General features: G+C 37.5%; 1 protein-coding gene across 6 annotated transcripts in view; it reads right to left on the reverse strand.

Moving 5' to 3' along the window:
* dacha (dachshund a) overlaps window positions 1-23,519 on the reverse strand; it is a 376,970-nt gene extending 353,451 nt beyond the window's left edge. For 4 of the 6 annotated variants that reach the window (XM_060832649.1, XM_060832648.1, XM_060832647.1 and 1 more), the window contains exon 1: window positions 22,999-23,519. In XM_060832649.1, coding sequence (XP_060688632.1) covers window positions 22,999-23,441 — 443 coding nt within the window. In that variant the 5' untranslated portion in view covers window positions 23,442-23,519. Of the gene's footprint in view, window positions 1-22,160; window positions 22,181-22,499; window positions 22,596-22,998 lie in introns of those variants that run through there. The other 2 variants (XM_060832650.1, XM_060832651.1) reach the window with 2 other exon arrangements.
* Window positions 23,520-23,758: the final 239 nt, after the last annotated feature.

Here is a 23,758-nt window from a genome sequence, read left to right on the forward strand (position 1 = left end):
GAATACTGCACTCATTTCGTGAGCATAAATCAGAGGAAAAGAGTCACTTACTATGATAGGTCTCTGCTCACTTGGCATTTTAAAGGGATGTCGCGTACATATTAGCACATGGGTGGATGGTTGAAGGAGGCAGCCATAATTAACGTGAATTGAATGACAAATAAATGACTTCAGAATGTCTCGCTTTGCTGGGTGCCTGCCTGCAAGCGGCCCTAATGCAGCACTTTCCTTTGTAGGTGGGCCTTTGAGATTGTTTCCAACAACCAAATTGAATAGGCTCTCTGCATTTTTCGCACCCTTTTTCAAACAGGTTATAATGACCTTTCCAGCTCTAGCCAGGAAGAATATATTGGTGCTATTACTGAATAATATTCAGGAGGCTTTGAAGACAGTAGCTATTACCACCACTGCAGATCTCTTCTCAACTGCACTTTTGGGTGCACTTCCATTCTGAAGAATGTTCTTATAGGGCCAAATGTAAAATGTCCTGAACTCAGAAATACCAACAGGTTCAGATCCATTCAGTTAAAACACATTTTCAGTTCATTTGCTCTGCACTGAGTTTCGGTGGAGGCGTGGACGATGTAATTGATCCTTACATTTGCGAGAGGCCACATGTTTTTCAGTATCACAGGGTAAGCAATATTTTTATATGCACTGATATTGTGATTGCGTGGTCACAATGGCTAACTGATGTTGTACTGAAATCGCCCAGAAATAAACATCATAAATTAGATTGCATGGACTGAATTCTGGTTCAGGACAACAACTCACAACTGCACTCCTTGATGATACCAAGATCCTGACCATTCCGGGAGAGTTTCAAATTTTGAAAAAATTTAGAAGAACTGGAGAGAATTAGATTGCTCAAACCTCTTACATTTAAATTAAGATTAATTACAAAACAAAACTTGGCTCCACACTGTGATAGACCCAATAGTTACAGATGGTATTGAGATTTACAAATTTCTTTGTGGTTAATGTTTATTCAAATGTGTGAGGCAAACAAGCACTAGCATAAGGGAGCTCCTGACCTTGTTCTCCATAGCTGATCTCCACCATATTCAGTATCCTTGCCATTAGCTGGACTACCAGTTCTAATCAGTAAGGCCACCCTCATCATGGCTACCACCTGCATTTGCTGTTGCTGGTGCAAAGCAGGCAGGTCTTGTCACTTGGAGGTGCTTCACATCTCTCATCAGCAACTGAAGTTGTCCCTGGCCAACTAAGCTACTCACATTTAAAAGTTGTGTCATAAGAACAAAACACTGAGATATGGAATCAGAACATGGAATTCATGTGGATGCTGGATTCCTGCTTGGAAAATCATTGAAGACTAGCTTCAGAAAAGTGGTGTCTATTGGCTTATAGTTTAATGACACTTATAGAGTCATAGAGATGTACAGCAAATCATTGCAGTATTAATTTGACTAATGACTCAAAATTAGTCAATGAGCCATTTTGGATGTTGAAACGAGTCCTGTCCTGAAATGGTCTTGTACCATGAAAATTGAGCCAACAGCTGGAATTTAAAATGTACTGTGGTATAACATCAATCCCTTTCTGATAATCTGGACGGCAGTATCAGCACCAATGAGAAACTTTAATAATCACTTTAGCCAGTGATTAATCCACATTTATGTCTTACCCCTGATAAGCATTAGCTTGCAAAGTCATCTTCCATGAGGTGCTTCATCAAAAGACTGTTGGAAGTCAAATTACAACATATTACATCAATTCTGGGCACCAATTCTTAGATAGTCAATGGAATTGCTTAAGCAAAAGCTACTTTGGTTAAAACTGTGCTGACTGTAAGTTATTGGATGTAAGAGGATCCTAATGTTGTCTCTGATTAGTGGGTCCATTAGTTTTATAATTATAGAGTTTTGCACATATTTTTGAATATGGATTTTACATTTGCCTTTTTCATTATTGGAATCTCTTCCTCAAAATGACCATTAGTACATCATACATCTCTTCCCTTATATTCCTGAATACTCAAAAGTATAGCCTATCATCTAGGAATTTATTGGGTTTCAACTTCTTAAGCCTATCTTGAACCTTAGCATCACTAACACAAAAATTCCCAGAGCACATATGTTTGATGTAGTATGATATATTACTGTGTACTCCCTGGTTAAAATGAAACCCTTCAAAAAAGTAGAAAGTTAAGACTTTAGCCATTTCCCATTCATCATCATGTTAAATGCATTTTGAAATCCTCAGTGATTTTCCATTTCCCTCTCTCCAACCATAGTTTTTATAGCATAAGCTGATATAGCCTTTCTAACTGACTTGAACATGTAATATTTTTGAAATGCTTCATGTAATTTCATATACAGACAAATGGTAACTTTCTCTTAAGTGTTGTAAATTTATCCCATTTAAATCTACTTTAAAATTTGCTTTCATTTATCTGCTTTGGGCTTTTAGCTTTAGTTTACCTCAGAATGTATTGTCTTTTATTGGTTTCAATATATCTACATAATGGGCTGAACTTCATAGGAATCAGAAACTCCAGCCATGTGAAATGATAGTGCACCTTGAATCCAGACGAGCAGACAACAGGCTTCTAGTGTGATACTACTAGCCATTGCCAATTAAGAGGTGACCATCAATTGAGGAGGACAGCCCATTTCTCAAAGCTGGAGGCTCTAAAAGATGGCTGCAGCTCGGCAGCCACAGCAGTGCCCCTAAGAGAGATGGCTACTACTGAGGCTGCAAGGAGAAGGTAGGACCTTCATGTTGAGGTGCCATCATAAGGTAGGTTCACATTGTTCTTTAAATATGCTCAGGTCAGCCAAGCAAGTTCCAGTAACTGGAAACTGAGCCCCAATGGTGGCAGGGTTTGTCAGGGGAGGGAATCGTCCATGACCCATGGAGTGGTCAGAATGGAAAGCTGTCCCACTTCAGGAAGTCACTGGAAGGCTGATATTCTCCTCACTCAACAGTAGTGGAGGAGTGCTTCACAATATTGAAATACCAGTAAATCCTGGTGCTGTGGTGACATGGTCATTAACTGGCTGAGCCACTGCTGTTCCTGTTTCTGCGACATCCTGTGGCAGCAAAAAAATGTCAAAAGTCTACCATTGACTTTTTCTAAAAAACAATTCTTCTTCCTCCCAACCTGTCTCCAATTGACCAGTAAAATTCAGCCCAGTGTTTTGAAAAGATTCCTATTTATCCTCAACCTATTTATTCATTCATGGCTGTCCAATCTACACAGAAGTAGATCTCAGGCACCTGTAGTTTTCCTACCCTTTCGTTAAAACTAATGTCACTGAACAACTCAATATAAGTTAAATTACTAAAATTCAGTATCTCAGTTTGTGGAAATGAATTTTATCAGGAACATTTACACTGTATAATCTCTAAAAGTTGAGAATCTTTCATGTGTTGCACATATCCTTTCAAGATTAATTTGAACTGCAGTTAAAGAAATGCTGAGTTAGGTTGGGATTGTAGATAAGATCACTGGCTTCCCTTTCTTCTAACGATGTGATTGGTAAAACACTATGAGGATTTTTGTCAGGGTTTTAGTTTTATGCACTTCTGAAGCTGCATTTCTCCTTCCATTCACTTGAACAGCTGGAGGTGTGTGGGCTATTGGGCCAAGTCACAGAATATTTTGGCCTTTAGTTCCTATGCCAAATAACAAATATCCACATTTTAAATCACTAACATTGCTCCCTACATAAAGTGTAGTAAAGAATTGTCAGTCCAATGACAGGAAATACTTGTAAACGTAGCTTTCTTTCTCTGACCAACATAGCCGCTATAGCATTGCTCATGCTGAGACGGTATGTGCTACTTGGTCACTATATGGATGTTGCACCCTGTAATGGATACAGAGATATGGCCACTGAGTTATTATGACAATCAAAAATCTTTTTTATTATTTCACAGATTTCAAAATCTATATTTTGAGCATTGAATTGTGTGCCTCAAAAAAGAATACTGGCAATATGGAGTGAACCAAAGATGTGTTTTTAGAGCACAATACTAGTATAATGTTGGCACCAAGGAGTCAATTTGTGCAAAGCCAACACCTACAATCATCTGTTTCTATGATGTTGTTTGACGATTAAATATTGGTCACGATACTGGTAATAAATCTCCACTGTTCTTTGAAATAGCATCAGAGATTCTTTCTTGTCCACCTTTAAGGACAGACAGGACCACTAGTATGTTCTCAACTGAAAGACAACAGCTCCAACAGTATAGAATTTCCTCTGTAAAATTGGAAGGGTTGACCTTATCTTATATGTTCAAACATGCAGCAGGGCTCACATTGACAAAGTTCTAGCACAGATATGACATTGCTACAGACAGAGACACACCGAACTAGAGCTTTCTCAGTTACCAGCTTCTTACAGGAAATAAATATCCCACCTATTTTTGCATTATATTAATGTTTGTTTAGCAAAGGAGTTACCTAAATAAGTATTCATTTCCGTTCAAGGTTGAATCATTAATTGTAAATGTGAACACAGAGACTGGGACATTTTCTGGTTGATGTGGTATTGCAAGGAACCACCATGAGTCCGATGGGGGAAGCCTTTCAAGCACTCCCAGGGCCACTAAGAGGCCTTCCCCAAGACAGAGCCCCAGGTTAAGGCCATCCCGTGTGCTGAGAGGTGCTAGCTAATCAGGGGATACAGTTCATCACTGTTGCCTGTGTGAATTGCTAGCACCCAGAAAAAATGCCCAGGATCACTCTGGGATCTCAGCGTTCACGCCGAAAGGTGACCTTTGCATGAGACCAGGATCTTCAACTCGGCAAACAGTGCCTGATGACAAGAGTTCCTCCAGTAGGCCACAGAGAAATCTGACAGCCGCTTTCGTAGGGCCATTTAACCCTTCAGCCACCAGTTAAACTGTGGTGGGCTCAGGGATAACGGGTGTCAATCGTTTCATTAATGAGCCTAATTGACACCCTGCTGCGGGTGAGTGAGAATCCAACCGTTCTGCTCTCCATATTAATCAGGGGACATTTTGTCATCACTAGGAGACTAATGCAGGCTTCCCACACAATTAACTGAACCCAGCCTCCAAGTTTCCCATTATGGCGAGCTACATTAAATCCAGCCCGGTGTGTGCTCTCAGCTCGTTGTTTTTAATTTGTGTAAAATTAAGGTTTCTTTAAATGTTAAGTTCATCAAGTTTATACTCAAATCGGTTTCTTAAAGAAACAAGCCATGAAAAATTCTTATTCACTGAAAATGAATTTGTCTCTACCAAGCAAAATACATGTTAGATTGCTTGGAATCCGGACATAGACAAAACCTGACATAGGTGTATAGGCAGGAACATCAATAAAATAAAGAAATGATTTTCAGTCATCTGAGGAGGCAGAACCAGAGATGGACAAGACTGCAATTTCCCCGAGTTGGGTACCACCTTTTTGATGCAATCTGACATCGTAATGATTTTGGAAGAATCAGCACATCCTGTATGCTAGCCATCTACCCACATGTGCTAAGTAACCAGAATGCCAATGTGCAGTGCAAGTGCTGTGAAGAAGGGACACAGCATTGGTGCAGATCCCCAGGCTCTGGGTGCACTGAAAGGCAGGTACTTCAGGTCTTTGTACCTTAGAGATAGTTTTGGTTGCACAGACTGCAGGATCTGGGAATGGGGTGAGAAAGTTCTGAGGTAATGGGGAGCAGTTCATGCATGCACTCAAAGTCTGGCCTGACAGACTTCTTGAAGTAAAACATCAATGAAGTTATTGAGAGGCACAGAATGTAATACATTTGACAAAATTAATTACTTTATTGGTGAATGAGATCATTTTGATTTATTTGAAATCTTGTTGTTAGTATTGGAATATTTGTATTCCTAAGCGGAAAAGGTATTTTCACATAAATGTACTGAAAGTAATTAAGTCTTCCAAACAACTTAAAAAGTTACACTTCTTAAAAAAGACTGATGGTCCGTAAATGACATAAGAATCTAAAGGTTACTAAATTGAACCAATTGATCCACATACAGAAAATAGAGCAAGTGGTCTTAAACGAAGACAAAAGTACCCAAAGCTCCACTTCAGCAGCAGAACACACATAACATGTTACATGCTGTAATGCTCCCTCGGCAACAGAAATTAACCTGCAGTTGACCTCAGCATCAAATGGCTGCCTTTCTATCATTATTTCATATACTTCTGACACTTTTTTGAAATGTGATGTTTGAAGTTTATACACAAGTAGAAATAAAATATGAAATGGTTCCTTGAGGAATTCAATGTGATTCTGGAGATTGCCATTTTGAGAAAAAATACAGTGTAGTATGTGTGTGTATGTGTGAGAGTGAGCGATAGAGTCACTTCTTTTAAAAAGACACGTTAAATTGTGTTTGGTTTTTAACGTGTTAAGCTTCAAAACTATTCACTGATTAACGTTGTATCTTTCTGTTAACAAGCTGTTAAACAAAGCTTCTAAACAGTGTAAGCATTATCATATAACTCACAGTTCAATTTGTCTCCACTGGCAACATTCCTAATGTCTAGAAAATTAACACTTAGGTAGAGAATAATGGTACATTAAAAATAAAGTCAGCACTGAGAAATTCATTAACATTATTGCATCTTACCAAAGTGAAAATTCACATTGATAGTACAAAAGAAAACACAATAATTAGTATTGTAAAACAATTAATTCGAAGTTAAGTGCAACAGTGGAAAAGCAAAGTCACTTATAGGAGCAACATGCTCTTAAAAACATTTTGCTGCTTAACATGTTCGTGTATTGACAATGCCTTTCTGCAATGAAGGTTCAGAACAGTGTCTTAATTGAACTGTCTGCAGTCTTGAATTGTGGGGCAAGAATCTAGAAGTCTTAATGACTGTTTTAAAAATCTACTTTCAATTAGGTTGTTCAAAAGAATTCAATAAGGATATACAGATTAGTGCCAGGCGAACTGTGTAAGTCAAAAAGTCCTTTCAGGATTCCTGTGTTAATGATTATTTACAATGAATCATGCATTCATTGTTCCTCTGTTCTGACATGATCCTTTATTACTGTCTTTTTTTAATCCACACAAATGAGCCTAGTGTAACAGCTGTGCGATCTTAATGACAATTTCATCTCAGTTTTAATGGTTTGGAGCAAATAATTAAAACCTGTATTTACCTTCCGCTGCTTAGCTGCAATTCAGTGTTTTTCATTTTGTATCCAAGCAATGACATATTGATGTCACAGATAATAAATCACTCCAATTTGTTCGTCTCTGTGAACAACAGCCTTAATCTTCATTTATGACTACAAAGTCCATTTCATGGAAGCCTCTGATAAAATACTCAATTACCATTTTTCTGCCGCATATACACTGCACAATTCAATTGTCATGCTGATAAAATGTTCAGCTTAGCAGATAAACTGGATATAATTCCAGCAGAACAAATGTCAGGAACATTTAACATAAGCACGAATTTGCTGATTTCTTTACCGTCTATTTTCAGTGAACTGACACCAGGATTCGATATTTTTTGCCTAAAGCTGACAATTAGAATATTTTCCTGACACCTGCTCCCAACAGTAAAACACTTAATATATTAAAAATTAATAAGGCACCAGACTGCTAGAGTTCCTGGGTCATTCAGAACAAAGATTACAAGGCACAGAATCTAATACAAACAGGAAGTAGAGGAAAGAATGGAGAAAGCAACTGAATGGTATGCTTAAGACAGAAAAGCAAGAAAAATGACAAATTTCAATGGAACTGTTATTTATTCACTTGATAATTCTTTGTCGTCTTGAATTTATAAATGTTATAAAAAGGATTTGATCCAATTTATTTTTTCCTTGCTTGTTGAAATAATTTTTAATTGAAACCAATACATTAACATTATTTTCTATTATGTAAATTTTCATGCTGCATTTTCTTTCCTCCTGCAATCATCTTCACAATTGTATATAATGACTCTGAAATCCAACTTGGAATTGCCTCACTAACTTATTCTGCACACACTGCCTCTATGGAGTCACTTCTCATACCCTCCATCCCATCTACACACTCACTAAACTGACGCCATCTGGTGTTGTTCCAGAACCAAAGATCACAATCTGCCAAGTGGAATATTTTGACTGAATTAAATGAAGATATCTTGCACCAATTATTTTGTGTTGGTGTATCAGAAAATAAATAAACGAAAGACATTTTCCAGAGACAGCCAGACAGAATGTTTGTGTCAAACAAAGAAACCCCAAGTACGCCACTGATCTTAAATTCTACAGCAAGTTATATTTGTTTCAGAAATCACATAAGTGATATCTTCTTTATAACACAAATACTTCATGATGGTCATTGATCCTGGAATAAAAGTTTGTGTATTAAGTGAAATTACAACTGTATAATTTGTAAACCTTAACAAATTTAAAGCATTGCATTTAGCAAATAACAATAAATCTGACTGCACTTAACAACAAAAGTAAATTATTCTTAAAAATAAGTGTATCATCTGCTGAAAATTGGCAACTTTTATTTCAAAAACATGATTTATGAATTCTAGGTGGAGTTCAGCCTTAGAATAATTTTTATTTGGAAGTTTCCCAATTTCATTCCTTTTTCTCCTGTTCTGAAGGTACTGACTATGATTAGATTCTGGTTCCATGAGTCTCAGTAGCTTTCCTGTTTCTGTATTTATACTTATATCTCCTTAACCATTTGACTTTCCCATTTCACATATCAGTCATGAGGACAAACAGATAAGTAAGTGATCCATTCAAACTCTGATGCTCATGGATTGGTTCATAAGATGTAAGTGAGTAATATGCAGATTGTCTTACCCTCTGAATTGTTGCTCTGTGAGGGGAAAACAGTTACTATCCATCCAATATCAGCTTGCTAAGATCAGGAACTCAACAAGCAAGAGCTCAGAGGCAAACAAAAAAGGCACATCCTATCATGCTCTAATGCATGGGACACAGGACATGCACAGTGCAGTTAGAGCATGAATTGAGATTTGTAAAGATCCTCTATCCATAAATTGAGAGAATGTATTGTAAATTTTTAGCTGCTGTGGTTACAAATGCTGGAAATTTTTGCAAACAAAAGCACACAAAATTCTTTATGAAAGATGTTCTCTATTTGGAAAATCTGTAGGTTGAGAACTTAAATTAGTAAGTTGTTTGAAAATAGAGCTGAAAATGTGTTGCTGGAAAAGCGCAGCAGGTCAGGCAGCATCCAAGGAACAGGAGATTCGACGTCTCGGGCATAAGCCCTTCTTCAGGAAGGGCTTATGCCCGAAACGTCGAATCTCCTGTTCCTTGGATGCTGCCTGACCTGCTGCGCTTTTCCAGCAACACATGCTCTGATCTCCAGCATCTGCAGACCTCACTTTCTCCCGTTTGAAAATAGAATTTGCTTTGAAACATGCAACGTAGTGCTGTTCTGCCAGTGAGGCAGTAACAGTGTTTGATTCCTAGCCAGAAGGTAACAAACAAAAATTTCATGACTTCATTCCGATTGCCGCCACAGGGTGAACTTTGCTAGTTTCCAGTCAGACTGCTGGTGAGGCATTCTGCATTGGTAGTAGGGTACAGTGAGGAATTGGCCCGAAGTATGTTGTCTTGCTTCAAGTGAGCCACCTATAGTCAAGTGCCAGACGTGATGATCTGGAGAGTTTTGCAGTCCAGATCATCCAGCCCATGTTAGCAAATTGGATGCATGATGGCAGACACACTACAGAAGATGAAAATAATGGACAAACACAACATTTGTAAACATGCATAGTTTAATATGATACACAGAGGAACTTCTGATTTTTTTCAGCCAAGCCCAGTATATCTGTCACACAATGATTAAAGGAATGTGGCTACAAAATTGGAAAACACACTGTAAATAGATATAAATCATCAAACAAATGAATCATGAAATGAATATGTAAATTGTGCATTTAACCTCTCTTTACACAGCACTGACTGTCATTCTCTTGTAAATTTAAGACCATTGTAATCTTGCAACTCTAAAAATGCTTTGGTTAAAGCATGACACATTTAGTAATAAGTAAACAGTGAATTGGAACCCCTAAGCAATTTGAATCATTATTGGAATGGGGTGAAAAAGGCATCACATTCATGTGCTAATGTAGGTTCAAGATATGATATGAATATTTGCCTAACAAAAACCCTCCTGTCTTTTACTTGGTGAAAAAATAATGAATGTCAACATAAAATTCCCTTTTCTGCCCTTTGCTCATGGCTGACGTTCAATTATAACAAGAAAAACAGCAGCTCATCTCTGTGCTGGGAAAGAAAATGAGTCAGGCACTGATTTATAGCCCGCTGAAAATCCATCCTTGTAATGGACCAATCTTTACATGAGACTGCTATCCATTACTTTAACTGGGGCCTCCCTGCCCTGATGGTGCTATAGGACATCTGTCAGCACCAAACAGCTTCAACTAAACAATGGCATCAACAGACAAATTTCCTTTTATCTCAGTGTTAGTGAAAATCTTTGGACTCATCGTCTAATAAACCTGGCTTCAAGTGATTGAAATAATTTAATTAACCAATTTAATTTGTAAAGGAGAGGCTGCAGCTAAAGCTGCCGTATCTGCTTTCAAACTGACATTCTTATTAAGTCAATTTCACAAATTCAAACTCAGCCAACCAGAGATTTCCCCATAATTGAGCTGACTTCTAGCAGGTCCACCACAAAACAGTCGGTTGGTTGGTTTCAAATTTTCTGAACAAACACACAATGGGGGAAAAGTCTTACATGCACAACTTCAGACATTTTTCCGCACCTAACAGCTGGTGACATGCTGACCCTCACAAAAAAAATTGTTGAGGATTCCTTTTTGTCCAATTGTCCCATGCCTATAGCTCTTTGCTGGAGTGCCAGCATTTCAACTCCCCCTGTAGTTTTCTAACACTGAAGCCACAGCAACTTGCATTTAAACTTTTTTTTGCCAAAAAAAGAAGTAAAAAAATGTTATCAAATATTGACTGATCTCCTCTTTAATAAGGACTTCTGTCCATTTTGACAGAAAGAAAGTATAAGTCAAAAAAAATCTATAAATATTATTGTGCTCAACCAAAAACAATCATGTCCAAATTAACCATTCTCTTTCATTGTTCTCATGTAGAAGGCTGCTCAGCAGTTGTTTTACATTGAAAGACTATCAGGCAATGTGTGGCTGCCTTGTAGATATTATGGATGTGAAATTTACGCAGTAAAATCCTGTGGGCTTTTTTTCATGAAGCTATTATAGTCTATGAGACCCATGGGATTTTTTTTAAACACAGGGCATTTACAAATAATGAGAGGAGTTGACATAAAAGGTAACTTTTTAACCTAACATTTGAATCAGATGTTTGATTTTAATGTTGTAACTGACCATACACTTTAACCTAATGTTAATTATTGTAGCAGACAATATGATGTCACTAAATCGGATAACAATGGACAAAAATAGAAATGAGCCAATCTTTACTGTAATAATCTGGAATATTAGCTTGATATCTTCCGTGGAAATTAAACAAATCCAAGATGAATTTGTTGAAAAGTTGAACAATTTTTTTTCATTTTATTTGTACAAGTGATTTTTTTTTAATCATTTTGTTTACAATTTACTATTAGCTCTTCTCATTTGAATCAATGCTTGCCTTTGTTTATATTTTCCTATTAGATCTTTAATGTTGCAGTTCGTCCCCTCTTAGCTAAATATAATCTGTAATGATGCAAACATAAAATTAAGAAGTAAATAAAATACTGAATGTAACCAGAATTGTCACACACATGATAACGCATATCTATCTGAAATCCTAAATTCCAGAAATTCATTGCTTGTAAAAAGTTTTAAAAGCTGTTTTTTACACATGAACCCTTTGAATAAATCAAATAGGCATTACTCTAATTCGAACACATAAATGTTATTTGTTGGTTTGTTTTCTTCAAGTGGCCATGTTCAAAATTATTTTTCATGGTAAAACCTTTTCTTATAATACTTTTATCATTTAAATCTTATTAAAATAAGTTTTTTATTAGAAAAAAACTCCTATAAATTGTCTGATTATCCCAAAGCAATCTTGATTTTTTTCCCACCTAGTACAGCCAAGAATATCATTAGCAAACAACCAAAGAGATTAGTGGAGTCATAGACTCTTTTGTCGTATTTGAATATGATGTCAGTCTGGGTTGCACGGCTGTCTGGACTTTTGAGTCAGTGAAATGGTCATTAAAATGAATGGAGAGGCTGCCAACAGTGGCTACTAATTTAGACTGTTAGAGTTCCATTTAAAATTTTTAGAGCAGAGGTTTATTTTTATATGTCCATTTTCCAAAATATAATAGTGTCATGTATCAGCTACACTGCACTCCCATCTTTCTACTGATGATGCAATTGAACTGTGCAAGCAGTTAAATAGCTGAGAACATTATCTCAAACATTTTTATGTATAGCAGCTTCTGTTGATGTCAAAACACAAAATGGAACAGTTATACTGATTAGGATGATAAGAGTTTTGTGGTCACTGAGCATCATATCTGAAAAGGATCTGGCTTCATCCTTGTTACTGATTAAGGCTGCACATATTTCCAAAACAACCAACACTCACAAGTGATCTGCCTGATCAGAATGACATATTTATTGCTTCATTCACTGGCCTTACATGCAGGCTGAAAAATCAACATTTGAGTCATAAATTTTCTCCAAAGGCAATACACTGTGCATGAAAGCAGCACTGGCTGGCCTTTACCAAGGCTGAACGTGATGTCTTAAAATCTGCCAAGGGCTGATTCAAGGAGTGGGTGCCTTTTGACATTGTAAACTAGTGATGCATTTGGACAGATCAATAGCACTGTTTTAAATTATCGCAGTTTCCAAAAGTTCTATTAATAAAATGGTTGTTAGGTTCCTGAATTCTAAACACTACTGGCTTGAGTCTTTTGGCATTCCTAAAACATAATTTTGGTTGTTCAAGTAAGCCAATTTCTGGGGGACTATAAATCTGTTTCAAATGCAAAATAGCATAAAGAAAAATGTATTTCACATTGTCTGCATGATTGAGTCAGGATTACAATAATTTAGTTGGAATGGAAAAATAACAATTAGGTCTTGGAGTTTCTGATGCAGGTTGTATCAGCACACATACAAATATATACAAAAATGAATAAAAATGAGTAAATGGCTCATACTACTGCAATGACTCCTCACAAACATTGTAATTTGAGTTTGATCACAAATCTATTGCTTTTGTGCTCTGGAAAATGCTATAAGATGAACAATTACACAGTGCGCTTGTTAATTTTTAGTGTCGCCTTTAAAGTATTGATTATTGGTGTTTCTACATCAATCAAATAAATGAAGGCCCTAATGAAATGAACTCCTCTCTTCCACACTCTTGGCATGCTCTAAAATATGTACAAATTCTATCCCACCTTACCTTGTATTCTTGCAGTGACAAGTGTAATAAAGCAGCCCAATAAATTTGAAAATAAATGTTTTAACATTCCATTTTTACTCTTCAAGTGTCATCAAATCAGCTGGAGATGTGACATCAGTGATATTCTGGAAAGCATGCTAAAGTTATTGTTTTGTTGTAATTAGCAATTAATTGAACCACTTACTGTTGATAACATTAAAAGTTTATTAACTTTTCTATAGATTGTTATTATTGATTGCTTCATTTTATACATGCTTGAAATTGTCCTGTGGAAAAAAATCATCATGTAACACACAAGTGGACACAAATAGGAAGGCAACTGGACAGCATCCAACATAATAGCAGCATGCAACTCTTCTATTTCTGGAGCACTTTCTCGGCAATTATGTGTTTAGTTTGAGTAATTGGATCTTTTTTTGTGTGAGCACTTTAAATTCAGTATCTGAATTATTTCCAGTGTCCAGGCGAGTATTTCAACTAATTTCTATCTTCACCATTACATGTAGCACAGTTGTGCTTTGAAATTAAATACAGCATATATTAGAACATTTCCAATTCTATAGCAAGTGCAGATTTGGCAAATACTTTCACAAATCAATGTATGGTTAAAGCAGCCCACTGTACCTATGCTGATTCTGTAAAGGAGCAATTCACTAGTGCTGCTCACCTAACTTTTCCCCTTGCAAATGTTTCCTTTTCAGATAATCACCCAATTCCCTTTTGAAAGCCAGAACTGACTCTCCTAACCACATGCTGAAAGAAGAAGATTAGGAGATCAGCTTAACTCTATGTCCTTTGGTTTTTAATTATTCTGTTTTATTCCATCTACACTGCCCAGACCCCTCATGATTTTAAATACCTCTACACAATCTCCCTGCAACCTTCTCTTCTTCAAGCAGGACCACTCCAAGTTCTCCAGTCTTTCTACGTAACTGAAGTGACTTATCCTGGAATGATTCTCATTAATCTTTTTTTTCCCCCACATTCCCACGGCCTTCACACCTTTCTGAAAGTGTGATGCTCAGAGCAGGGCACAGCATAAAACGGAACCAACTTTTGACAGAAGTTTAACTTAACTTCCTTACTTTTGAATTCTATGTCCCCCAAGATAAACTGCATGATACTGTAAGCTTTATTAATCCGTTTCACAATGTGCCATGCCATCTTCAATTATTTATACACATATCCAGCCAGGTACTGTTGCTCTTGTATCCTTTTTAGTATTGCATCATTTATTTTGTATTGTCTCTCTTAAGTTCTTCCTACTTAAATTAAATTAAATTAAATTTCATCTACCACTTGTTAACCTATTCTACCAACTTAGTCCATGTCCTTTCAAATTTTGACACTGTCCTCTCAATGGTTCACAGCAATTCCAAGTTTCATACCATTCACAAATTTGGAAATTGTGCCCTATACCTCAAACGCTGGAATTTTAATATCAGGAAGGACAGGAATTGCTGGAGAGCTCCACTCTAAACTTCGCCATTCCAATAACATTCATTCACCACTACTTTTTCTTTCCTGTCCCTCAGCTAAATTTGTATCCATGCTGCTACTGCTCTTTTTATTCCACAAGCTATGATTTTGTTCACGTCTGTCATGTGGCACATTATCAAATGCCTTTTGAAAGTCAATGTACATCACATCAACTGCATTATCCTCATCAACTCTCTCTGCTGCTTTCTCAAGAAATTCAATCAGTTAAATACAATTTGCTCTTAACAAACCCAGGCTGGTTTTCATTAACTATCCTACATTTACCTGTGACTATTAACTTTGTCCCAAATTATCATCATAAGTTCCAACCAACAAGGTTAAACCGACTGACTTGCAATGGCTGGGTTCATCTTGACATCTTTTTGAGTAACATTTGTAATTCTCAGATCTTCTGTTCAAGCTGATACTCAGCAAGATTGGAAAATTATGGCTAGTGCCCCACAACTTTTGTCTCTCTCTTCCCTCAGCATTGTTGGATGCATCTCATCCAGTCTTGGTGCTTCATCAACTCCAATTACTGACAGCCTATTTAATACCTCCTCCTTATCAGTTAAAACCCTTGAAGTGTCAAAACTACTATCTCTTGCACCAGGAGATCCGGGCAGCATCTTCTTCTTTACCAGATGCAAAGAACTGATTTAGTTCTTCAGTCATGTCCCCTGCCTCCATAGGTAAATCCCTTCCTTTGGTCCCGAATCACATGTTCCTTTTACCATCTTTTTCTGATTTATATGTTAATTCAAGCCTTTGGATGTCATTTTACGTAAGCTGCCAATCTCTTCTACTTTTGCTTTGCTTCTCTTGCTTATTTTGTCGACTCCCCACCATACTTTCTATAATCAACCTAGTTTTCCACCTGACATCGGTAATAAACACATTTTCTACCTCATTTTAATCTCTATTTCTTTTATCATCCAGGGAGCTTTGGATTTCTCTTTTGCTGAATATACATTGAGCATAGTAAAAGTCTTTTTAAATGCAGCCCACTGTTGTTACAGCTTAGTCGACTAAGCTTTATTCTGATTTATCTAGTCCAGATCCATTCTTACCTTATTTGCCAGTGTTGGCTTTCCCCCAATTCATTATTCCAAATCTGGGTTGCTCCTTGTCCTTTTCCAAAGCCAGTCCAAACCTTATGATGTATGACCACTTTCCTCTAAACAGTTCCCTACAGATAGCTGTCCTACCTTAGTTCTAAGGAACAACTCAGGCAATGTTTCCTTTTTCATTTAACTTACTCAAAGTGCTACTGAATCAATTCTCAGAACTTTTGTCCCTCTATATCTCTTACCACCAAAACTATCTCAGAGATTATTCTGAAGTCCCTAATTACAACTACTCTGAAATTCTTGCACTTTTCTGTAATCCCTTTGCAGGTTTGGTCCTCTAAATCTTTCCCCTAATTAGTGCGCTATAGGCTACACATCAACCAATGAAATTACACCTGTTTTCTTACTTAGCGCTAACTGAATCAATTCTATCCTGATATCTCTGGGATATTCCTTCTCATTACAACAGTCTCTTTCACCAATTCTGCCACTTCTCTTCCTTTTCCTTCTTTACTATTTTCCGGACACATTGTATCCTGGAGTATTGTATGTTCAGTCGTGCCCATCCTTGAACCAGTTTTCTCGTAATACCACATTTCATTTTTATCTATTTACCTGTGGCTGCAACTCATCAATCTCATTTACCAAAATCTGCTCATTCATATACATGCAGTGTAATCTTCTTGCAAACTTACACTGAACACTCCTATTGTCTTATTATTTCCTGCTCTAGTATTATGTGACTCCCCAGAAAGTAGATTCATCTGCATAATCCTCTCTAGTATTTCCTTGTTCCCACATCCCTGTCAAATGAGTTTAAACACTTCCCAACACCATCAGTTAACCATTCTGTTTCGGTGCAATCCAACTGGCTGGTCCCATTGTCCAAAGAATCCAAACTCCTCTGTCCTGCACAATTTCTCCAGCCATGTGTTCATCTCTCTACCCTATTTCAAATTTAATTTGTACAAGCTACCAAGTATGGAGATTACCATATGAGGTCCTGCTTGCTAACCTGTCTGCTCAACATTTGAGTACAGAACACATTTTCAACTCTGCCAATTTTATTGGTACCAATATGGTTCATAACTGCTGGGTCTTCACCTACTCCTGTCAAGGTGCTCTACAGCTGTTTAATCCTCATATCAGAGGGATAACACATGATCCTAGATTCTTGGTCTGCAGTCTTAAAAAAGTTGTCTATTTCCCTAACCATCAAATCTCCTCTTATTATTGCACTTCCGGTCTTCTTCATTCCACCTTGTAAAGCTGAATCAGCCATGTTGCCATAGACTTGGGCTTGGCTGCATTCCTCAGAAGAACCATCACTTTCAGAACTAAATCCTGTTTGGAGAGGATTCCTAAATCCCCAGCCTATCTTGTCTTAACTCCCATTCTCTTTCTCATCGCATATCTTTAAGCTTCAAGATACTATCCATAAATATCTCAACCATGTTGAGGTTCAGTGGTGATGCATATGTTCCACGGAGCCTAAGTTGCTGCAGCTCATGTCCTGTACATCTGATTATTCAGGACACCACAAATGTCCAGGAGTTCCCATAGGAAAAAGGATGTGCACTCTGAAGACTGGAATGGGCCTACTATTCTTCCATCTACTAGAACTACACTCAAAAAAACCTCAACAGATATTCCCTTCTCTTCTTCTGCTGATACTTAATTATGTCAAGATTAATAAAAAAGCATTACTTAACCACTATTATCAAAAACGAATTATCCGCTCCTGACATGAACATTTTAACTTTGGACCAAAAGGAACAATATACAATACTCACCAGCCAATCAATTTTTGACCTTCCTCTGGTGCCAAGTTTGATTGTCTTTCTCTTACTTCAATGATCCTATTCTGCTTCTAAGTGATCCCAGTCCACTTCACTGTGATTCCAATCTGCTTCACAAATTAGCCTCATTGTGATCCCTGCCTGCTGCACAATCTTCCCAGTCTAATTCAGTGATACTTGCCTGCTGCACACTCCTCCTGGTCTAGTTCCTGCTTTATACTCCTCTGTGTCTGCCTTACAGTGATCCTGAACTGCTTCACTACGATCCTGATCTGCTACACACTGATCCTGAATGGCTACACACTCCTCCTGGTTGATAGCAACATCATCCTGAACTGCTTCACACTTCTCCCATCTGTTTCACATTCTCCCAGTTTGCTTTGCCGTGATCCTTAACTACTTTGCTATGGTTCTGACCTGCTTCAGAATGGCTCTGAACAGCTTCACACTCCTGCTGATATGCCTCAGCATTATTCTGAATTCTTCACACTCGTCCCAATTTGCTCCACAGAGATCCTGATCTGCTGCATGAGACCATCTCCAGTCATCTGGTATATTTAGTATTCAAATGGAATTTATCTGGTATTTTTGTTCATGTTTTGATTTAGTGAATGTACGTCCAACATTCAAACTGTCTTTTCTTATATGTATTGGCTTACCAAAAGACTTGGGAGGAACAGAATTCCAAGGCAGATGACACAAACTCAAGAACTTATCCACAGACGAAATGAAAATGCACAAAATGCAAATGAGATACTAAATAGACATCATCTGAAAACTAACAAGATGTCTGTGAAATTATATGTCACTATAAGACCAATACATTGATTGTTCAATTTATAGCCAGGGAGGGAATGTTTTTATTTTGAATGAATAGATATTACTTTCAGTTTGACTTGGAATAACATGAATTTAGTGTGAGTTTTGCGTCAGTGTTTACATAGAAAGCTATCTCTAGTCTGCGTACAATACAGGGTACATTAAATTAGTTGCCTGATGCATATACAAAGTGTTGACTCATGGGTAAGATCCGCAGATTTACAATCAACCATTTATACCAATCTGATACAAAACTCCCATTTCGCTACTCAAGCAGATCAATGTTTCAAATCACATTTACTTTCTCAGATGTAGTTATACATTTAAACTGACCCATGGCAGCTCTGAAGGCCTTTTTTTTGTAAATTTTTAGTCAGATATTACATAGCTTCCAAATTAAGCATGGTAGATCATTAACGGATCCTATTAAGCAGACATCAACTTAAGTCAAAAACCTTCTTTAATTCTGTAATTATTACTTATTTGTGCAAAAAAAAACAGATGGCACCATGTTCAGAAAAAGGGAAAAGAGACTTTTGACCTAAAGATATCGAGGAATGGTGAGCTACACTTAGAACCCCAACTGCTTTGTGACTGCTGCTTAACATCAAGTTATGTTACAGTACGTGGTAAAAATCATGTAAGTCCTAAATATTAAGATCACAAGTGTTACAATATAAATATTAAAATTAATTTACCTGGTCAACACAAAATGCTCATCTTTAGTACACTATCTTCCTTTTCAATTTAAGATACTTCTGTATTTAAATTCTAAAGACATTTTTATGTATAGTACAGATAGTTCCATCATGTATCATTTTAAAAATACCTTGTAAAATCTTAATGATAATTTGTAATGGTTACTGTGCTCTTGTCAGATACAGGTATTCACTTTGCTTTTTAAACATAGGAAATTGTAATCAGCGCAATCTGTCAAAAAAAACCCTATGGTTTAAAGAACATACAATCAACACATACGATGCGTTGTTGCATGTTTCAGCAATAAAGATCACTTCTTTTTAACCAGACTTATAAAATAAACCTTCTCCATAATTCTACTATTGTCAACAATCCAAATTGCATATTAAATATGTGTTACTCAGAACATTATTTTTAGGCTCTTTCATTTGCGAATGATCATAAGACAGCATGATATCTGTTTGTGATTCAAATATAAACATAAATTTCAATATCCAGTATCATCATTTTGTAAACTTACAAACAGAAGCTCTTAGTTAGAACAGTATTATGAATCACATGAAAAAAGCTCTCATTTCAAATACTTTGATCCCTTAAAGTAACTTGTAACAAAGAATGATTAAAGAGTTGGGAGACCCTTATCTCCCTGCTCCATCTATTGTGTTTACAAAAGAAACCCTCATGTTATTTTTCTTCTCTTCAGGCTGCCACATGAATCTAAAATTTAACTTTATTTTATCAGCTGTGCTGAAACTGTAAGCCAGGTGTTCTGAAACCTACCCACGCTCTGGAAATTACATCAGGGGTATGGATTACTCCTATTGTGGCTTCAAAGAAAGCAATAAAATGTTCCGCATGCTCTCCTTCATGATTCTTAATTTCTTTCATTTTATTTGAGCACTCAAAATAATTTTGAAAGACATTAAGCCTAAATGAGCCTGATATAAACTTGACTTTTCAAAATAAAGAACACCCACTCATTTCCTACCACCACCCCATTATTACAGCCACTGAACTCACACTGCACAGTAACACACAATCCCAGTCAGTCACAATAGTATTATGTGTCAGTCAAGTCCTTTCACAGACTCACATCAACTAATGGTTTAAAATATATCAAATGGTGGAGTCTCAAAAATACCTCTTCTTTTTTGATTAATTGAAAAGAAATGTTCTGATGTAAAGGTCATCTGCCAATAACAAAGTAATATAGTAAATCATTTGCACATCACAAATAAATTCCACATCAGTAATTAAAACCACGCTTCTTGGCTTGTGCTATCAGCTCATCAAATTCATTCCTCATCTAGAATAACAGATCCACATCTGCAGTCATTATACCACGCAAGATAAATCAATCCAGTGAGTGATGCTTTGGGGCATCATGTCTCCCTTTAAACTTCACTGTATTTATTTCCACATGACACATTTGACATTATATTTACTGTAGGCAAATTAAAACCAACATATTACATTGCAATCAACGCACAAAATATACTTTGACTCAATCCCATTAGTAACACTACCTACTGTTTACCTTGGTAATCACATACCTGGCATTAACCTTGGGCAACTATGTCTCAACTAGTTTAAGACAAGATTTCAAATTCTGAAAGATATCAAAGCATTCTAAAAATAATGTTTTTGATCTTCATGAATTCTGTTTTAGAAGTAGCAAGTTTTTGTATTATTTTGCTTGTACAGCTATTTCATCTTGAAATTCATTCATCATAGAAGAAATCCTGCACAACTTATAAAAACCTGTTACCTTACTCCCAAGCTAGCATACCTGAACAAGTAATTTATGTGGCATTTGTTTTATTACGCAGGCAGCCTTTACAGAAATAGCAAAAAAGTTAATTTAACCTCTACTTTTATTAACATGTATATTTGTATATATGTTAACATTTATCTTGCAGGCTATTTTCTGGAATTATGAATGTCAGTTCCAATTTTATGCATTTCTGATTGCATATACCCAGATTCAGAAACATCTATTCAGGACATCACTCCTAATTAGATGATTAGTGCTCCGAAGGACGGTGGATGGGTCATTTACATAATTTAATCATAAAAAGTTAGCAATGCATATTTCTATATGCATTTGTACAATTATCTTCCTTCCTCAGGCTGTGATATTAATGTGATTAAACAATATTTCTGCAAACAACAAGTGTGTACTCTATTAAACCTCTGCTAGAGGCAAATGAAAAATTAATTTTTGCAGACAATCATTTTTTTCAACATGACTAGTAAATGTAGCCCTTCTGACAGAATATTTCAGAAATGTGCTTTGCAAAAGGCAAAATGACATGGTGGCTAGAAATTATGTGGGTAAAAAAAAACTGCTGAGCCATTACACCCAAGTATAACAATACAGCAGTGGAAAATGCACAGATGTTCATCAGTAATGCAATTTCCATCCAATTTCCTAAATGCAGTCCCTAAGTGCAAAATAGCTTAACGTTATGTTTAGCTTGCAGTTCTTCAATAAATAATGAATGCAATAAAACCAGCAGATCAATTTCAAACCTAGGAATTATAAGGGATTGTTTCACTCGCCTACCATTCCTGGACTGAAAAAAGTTTTCTTCTAATTCATTGAGTTTGACAGGTCTGTCAATTGCAAAGTTACAGTTTCGCAGAACCCTAGTTGACAATACATGCTTACCATGTATATATCTGTCAGGATAACAAGCTAAGGATAACACAGAGACATCAAAACATGCACAGAATCCATATCCGAGGCGATTCATTTAGATCTACTCCTATTGATTTATTGTACAAACTGCAACATCTGCAGTCTGAAAAGACGATCTTGAAAATTAATTCGCGATCAATTCAAACAGAACAAAGAAAAAAAAAGTGCTGCAGATAAATCAACCCGCGGTTTAATTTGGTACCTTGGTCTATTTTGCATCTCGAATGATCTGCTAATTGTGAACGTCCTTAGTACTTTCGCATAAGTTTTTTTGGTGTTTTTTTGTTGATTAGAAATGACAACAGCGAGTCCTGCAGGCTGAAACAGAAAACATACAACTCCCCACCCCCGCCCCCAGCAAAGCGGCGCTGATCCCCATTCGCAAGAAATTGAAAGCAACCTCACATTGTTTTCCAGTAGCAAAATCTGGAATCATCAGCCACCTTTCATTGCCTCGTTTAACTTTGTGCGTGCACAGCCCAACCTTGTGCTAGTTTTACACATGTACAACGAGAGCATAAAAAGTGATGTTCTCGCTTACGTGGGTATCATATGCTTCTCGTAAAACGATGAATAGATATAATTAGAAAATGTTTTCATATTGGATGACCGAACTTGTATTCATTCCGCTGATCTGGGTTCCATGGTTGCAATAATACAAGGAGCTTCAGAGAGAGGGTGGGTGAGAGAGCGAAACTGAAACGTGACTGGGGACGAACCGATGAGTTTGTAAATTGCGTTAAGTGCCAAGGCTGGTGATTTCCCTCCCCACCCCCCCCCCCCTCGTTTTTTCAATGTGCTGCACTAGTTTTCAAGACTTGATAGATCTCTCTCTGAATGAGAATCCCACAATGTTTCTGATCATCGAACAATCCCCACTCCCCCCAACCCAAATGACAAGCGGTTAAAAATTCCCAAACAGGTGACAATAATGAAAAAGGGAGATGGGTGGAAATATTGAAAGGGGGGGGGGGGGGGGGGAAGTATTGTGGAAAGAAAAAGAAACAATGAGGGAAGACAAAAAAAAAGACGGTGCTTACCTCGCGTTGGTGCAATCGTTGAACAAAGTTTCAAAGTCTTTCCTGGATATGAGTTTACAACGGTTGACTCCGGGCTGGATGGCTCCGAGTCCTCTGAGGATCCTGACCTGCTCCACGGTGCAGACCACGGGCGTTATATCCAGTCTCTTTAACTTGGTGTAAACCGTATGCAAACCGCCCACCAGATGCTTGAGGAAGAGATCAAAAACCTGCGGGAGGCAGATCAGCTCCTGCCCGTCCACATTGAAAGACGCCACTTTGACTCCACGGAGCTCGACCATCTTACACTCGTTGCCGCTGTTGAGATTGTTCCCAATGCTGCTGAGTTTGGGAGACTCCGAAGGGCTGGTGTACACCGAATCGGTCCGGTACAAGCCTCCTGTTAACGGGGTGGAAGTGGGTGTGAGAGGGGGCGGCGGGATAACGGGAGCTGACACAGCCATGGTCACTTGTCCACATGTACTTTCCTGTGTCTCTCTCTCTGTGTATCTGTGCAACGTAGTAAAGAAATGAGTGAGAAGAGCCGCAGTCACCCACTCTGCCCGCGACCGCGCCCCCCGCATTGTGACGGACACGGTCCGCATCAAATCCGCAGCACAGCTGCCCTGGGCCCCCTCACCATTGGACGTTTGCGGCGCTTTTCCGCCAATCAACGGCCGGAGGGTGGGGCTTCTAGCCGGCCTTTGCTGAAATACGTGCTGAGCATACATCAATAAATCAGTGAATGGGCAGGAACTGCTCGCTTCAGCTTTAAAGCTGC

This window comes from Hemiscyllium ocellatum, chromosome 11 (genome assembly GCF_020745735.1).
Source record: "Hemiscyllium ocellatum isolate sHemOce1 chromosome 11, sHemOce1.pat.X.cur, whole genome shotgun sequence".
Taxonomy (NCBI): Eukaryota; Metazoa; Chordata; class Chondrichthyes; order Orectolobiformes; family Hemiscylliidae; genus Hemiscyllium; species Hemiscyllium ocellatum.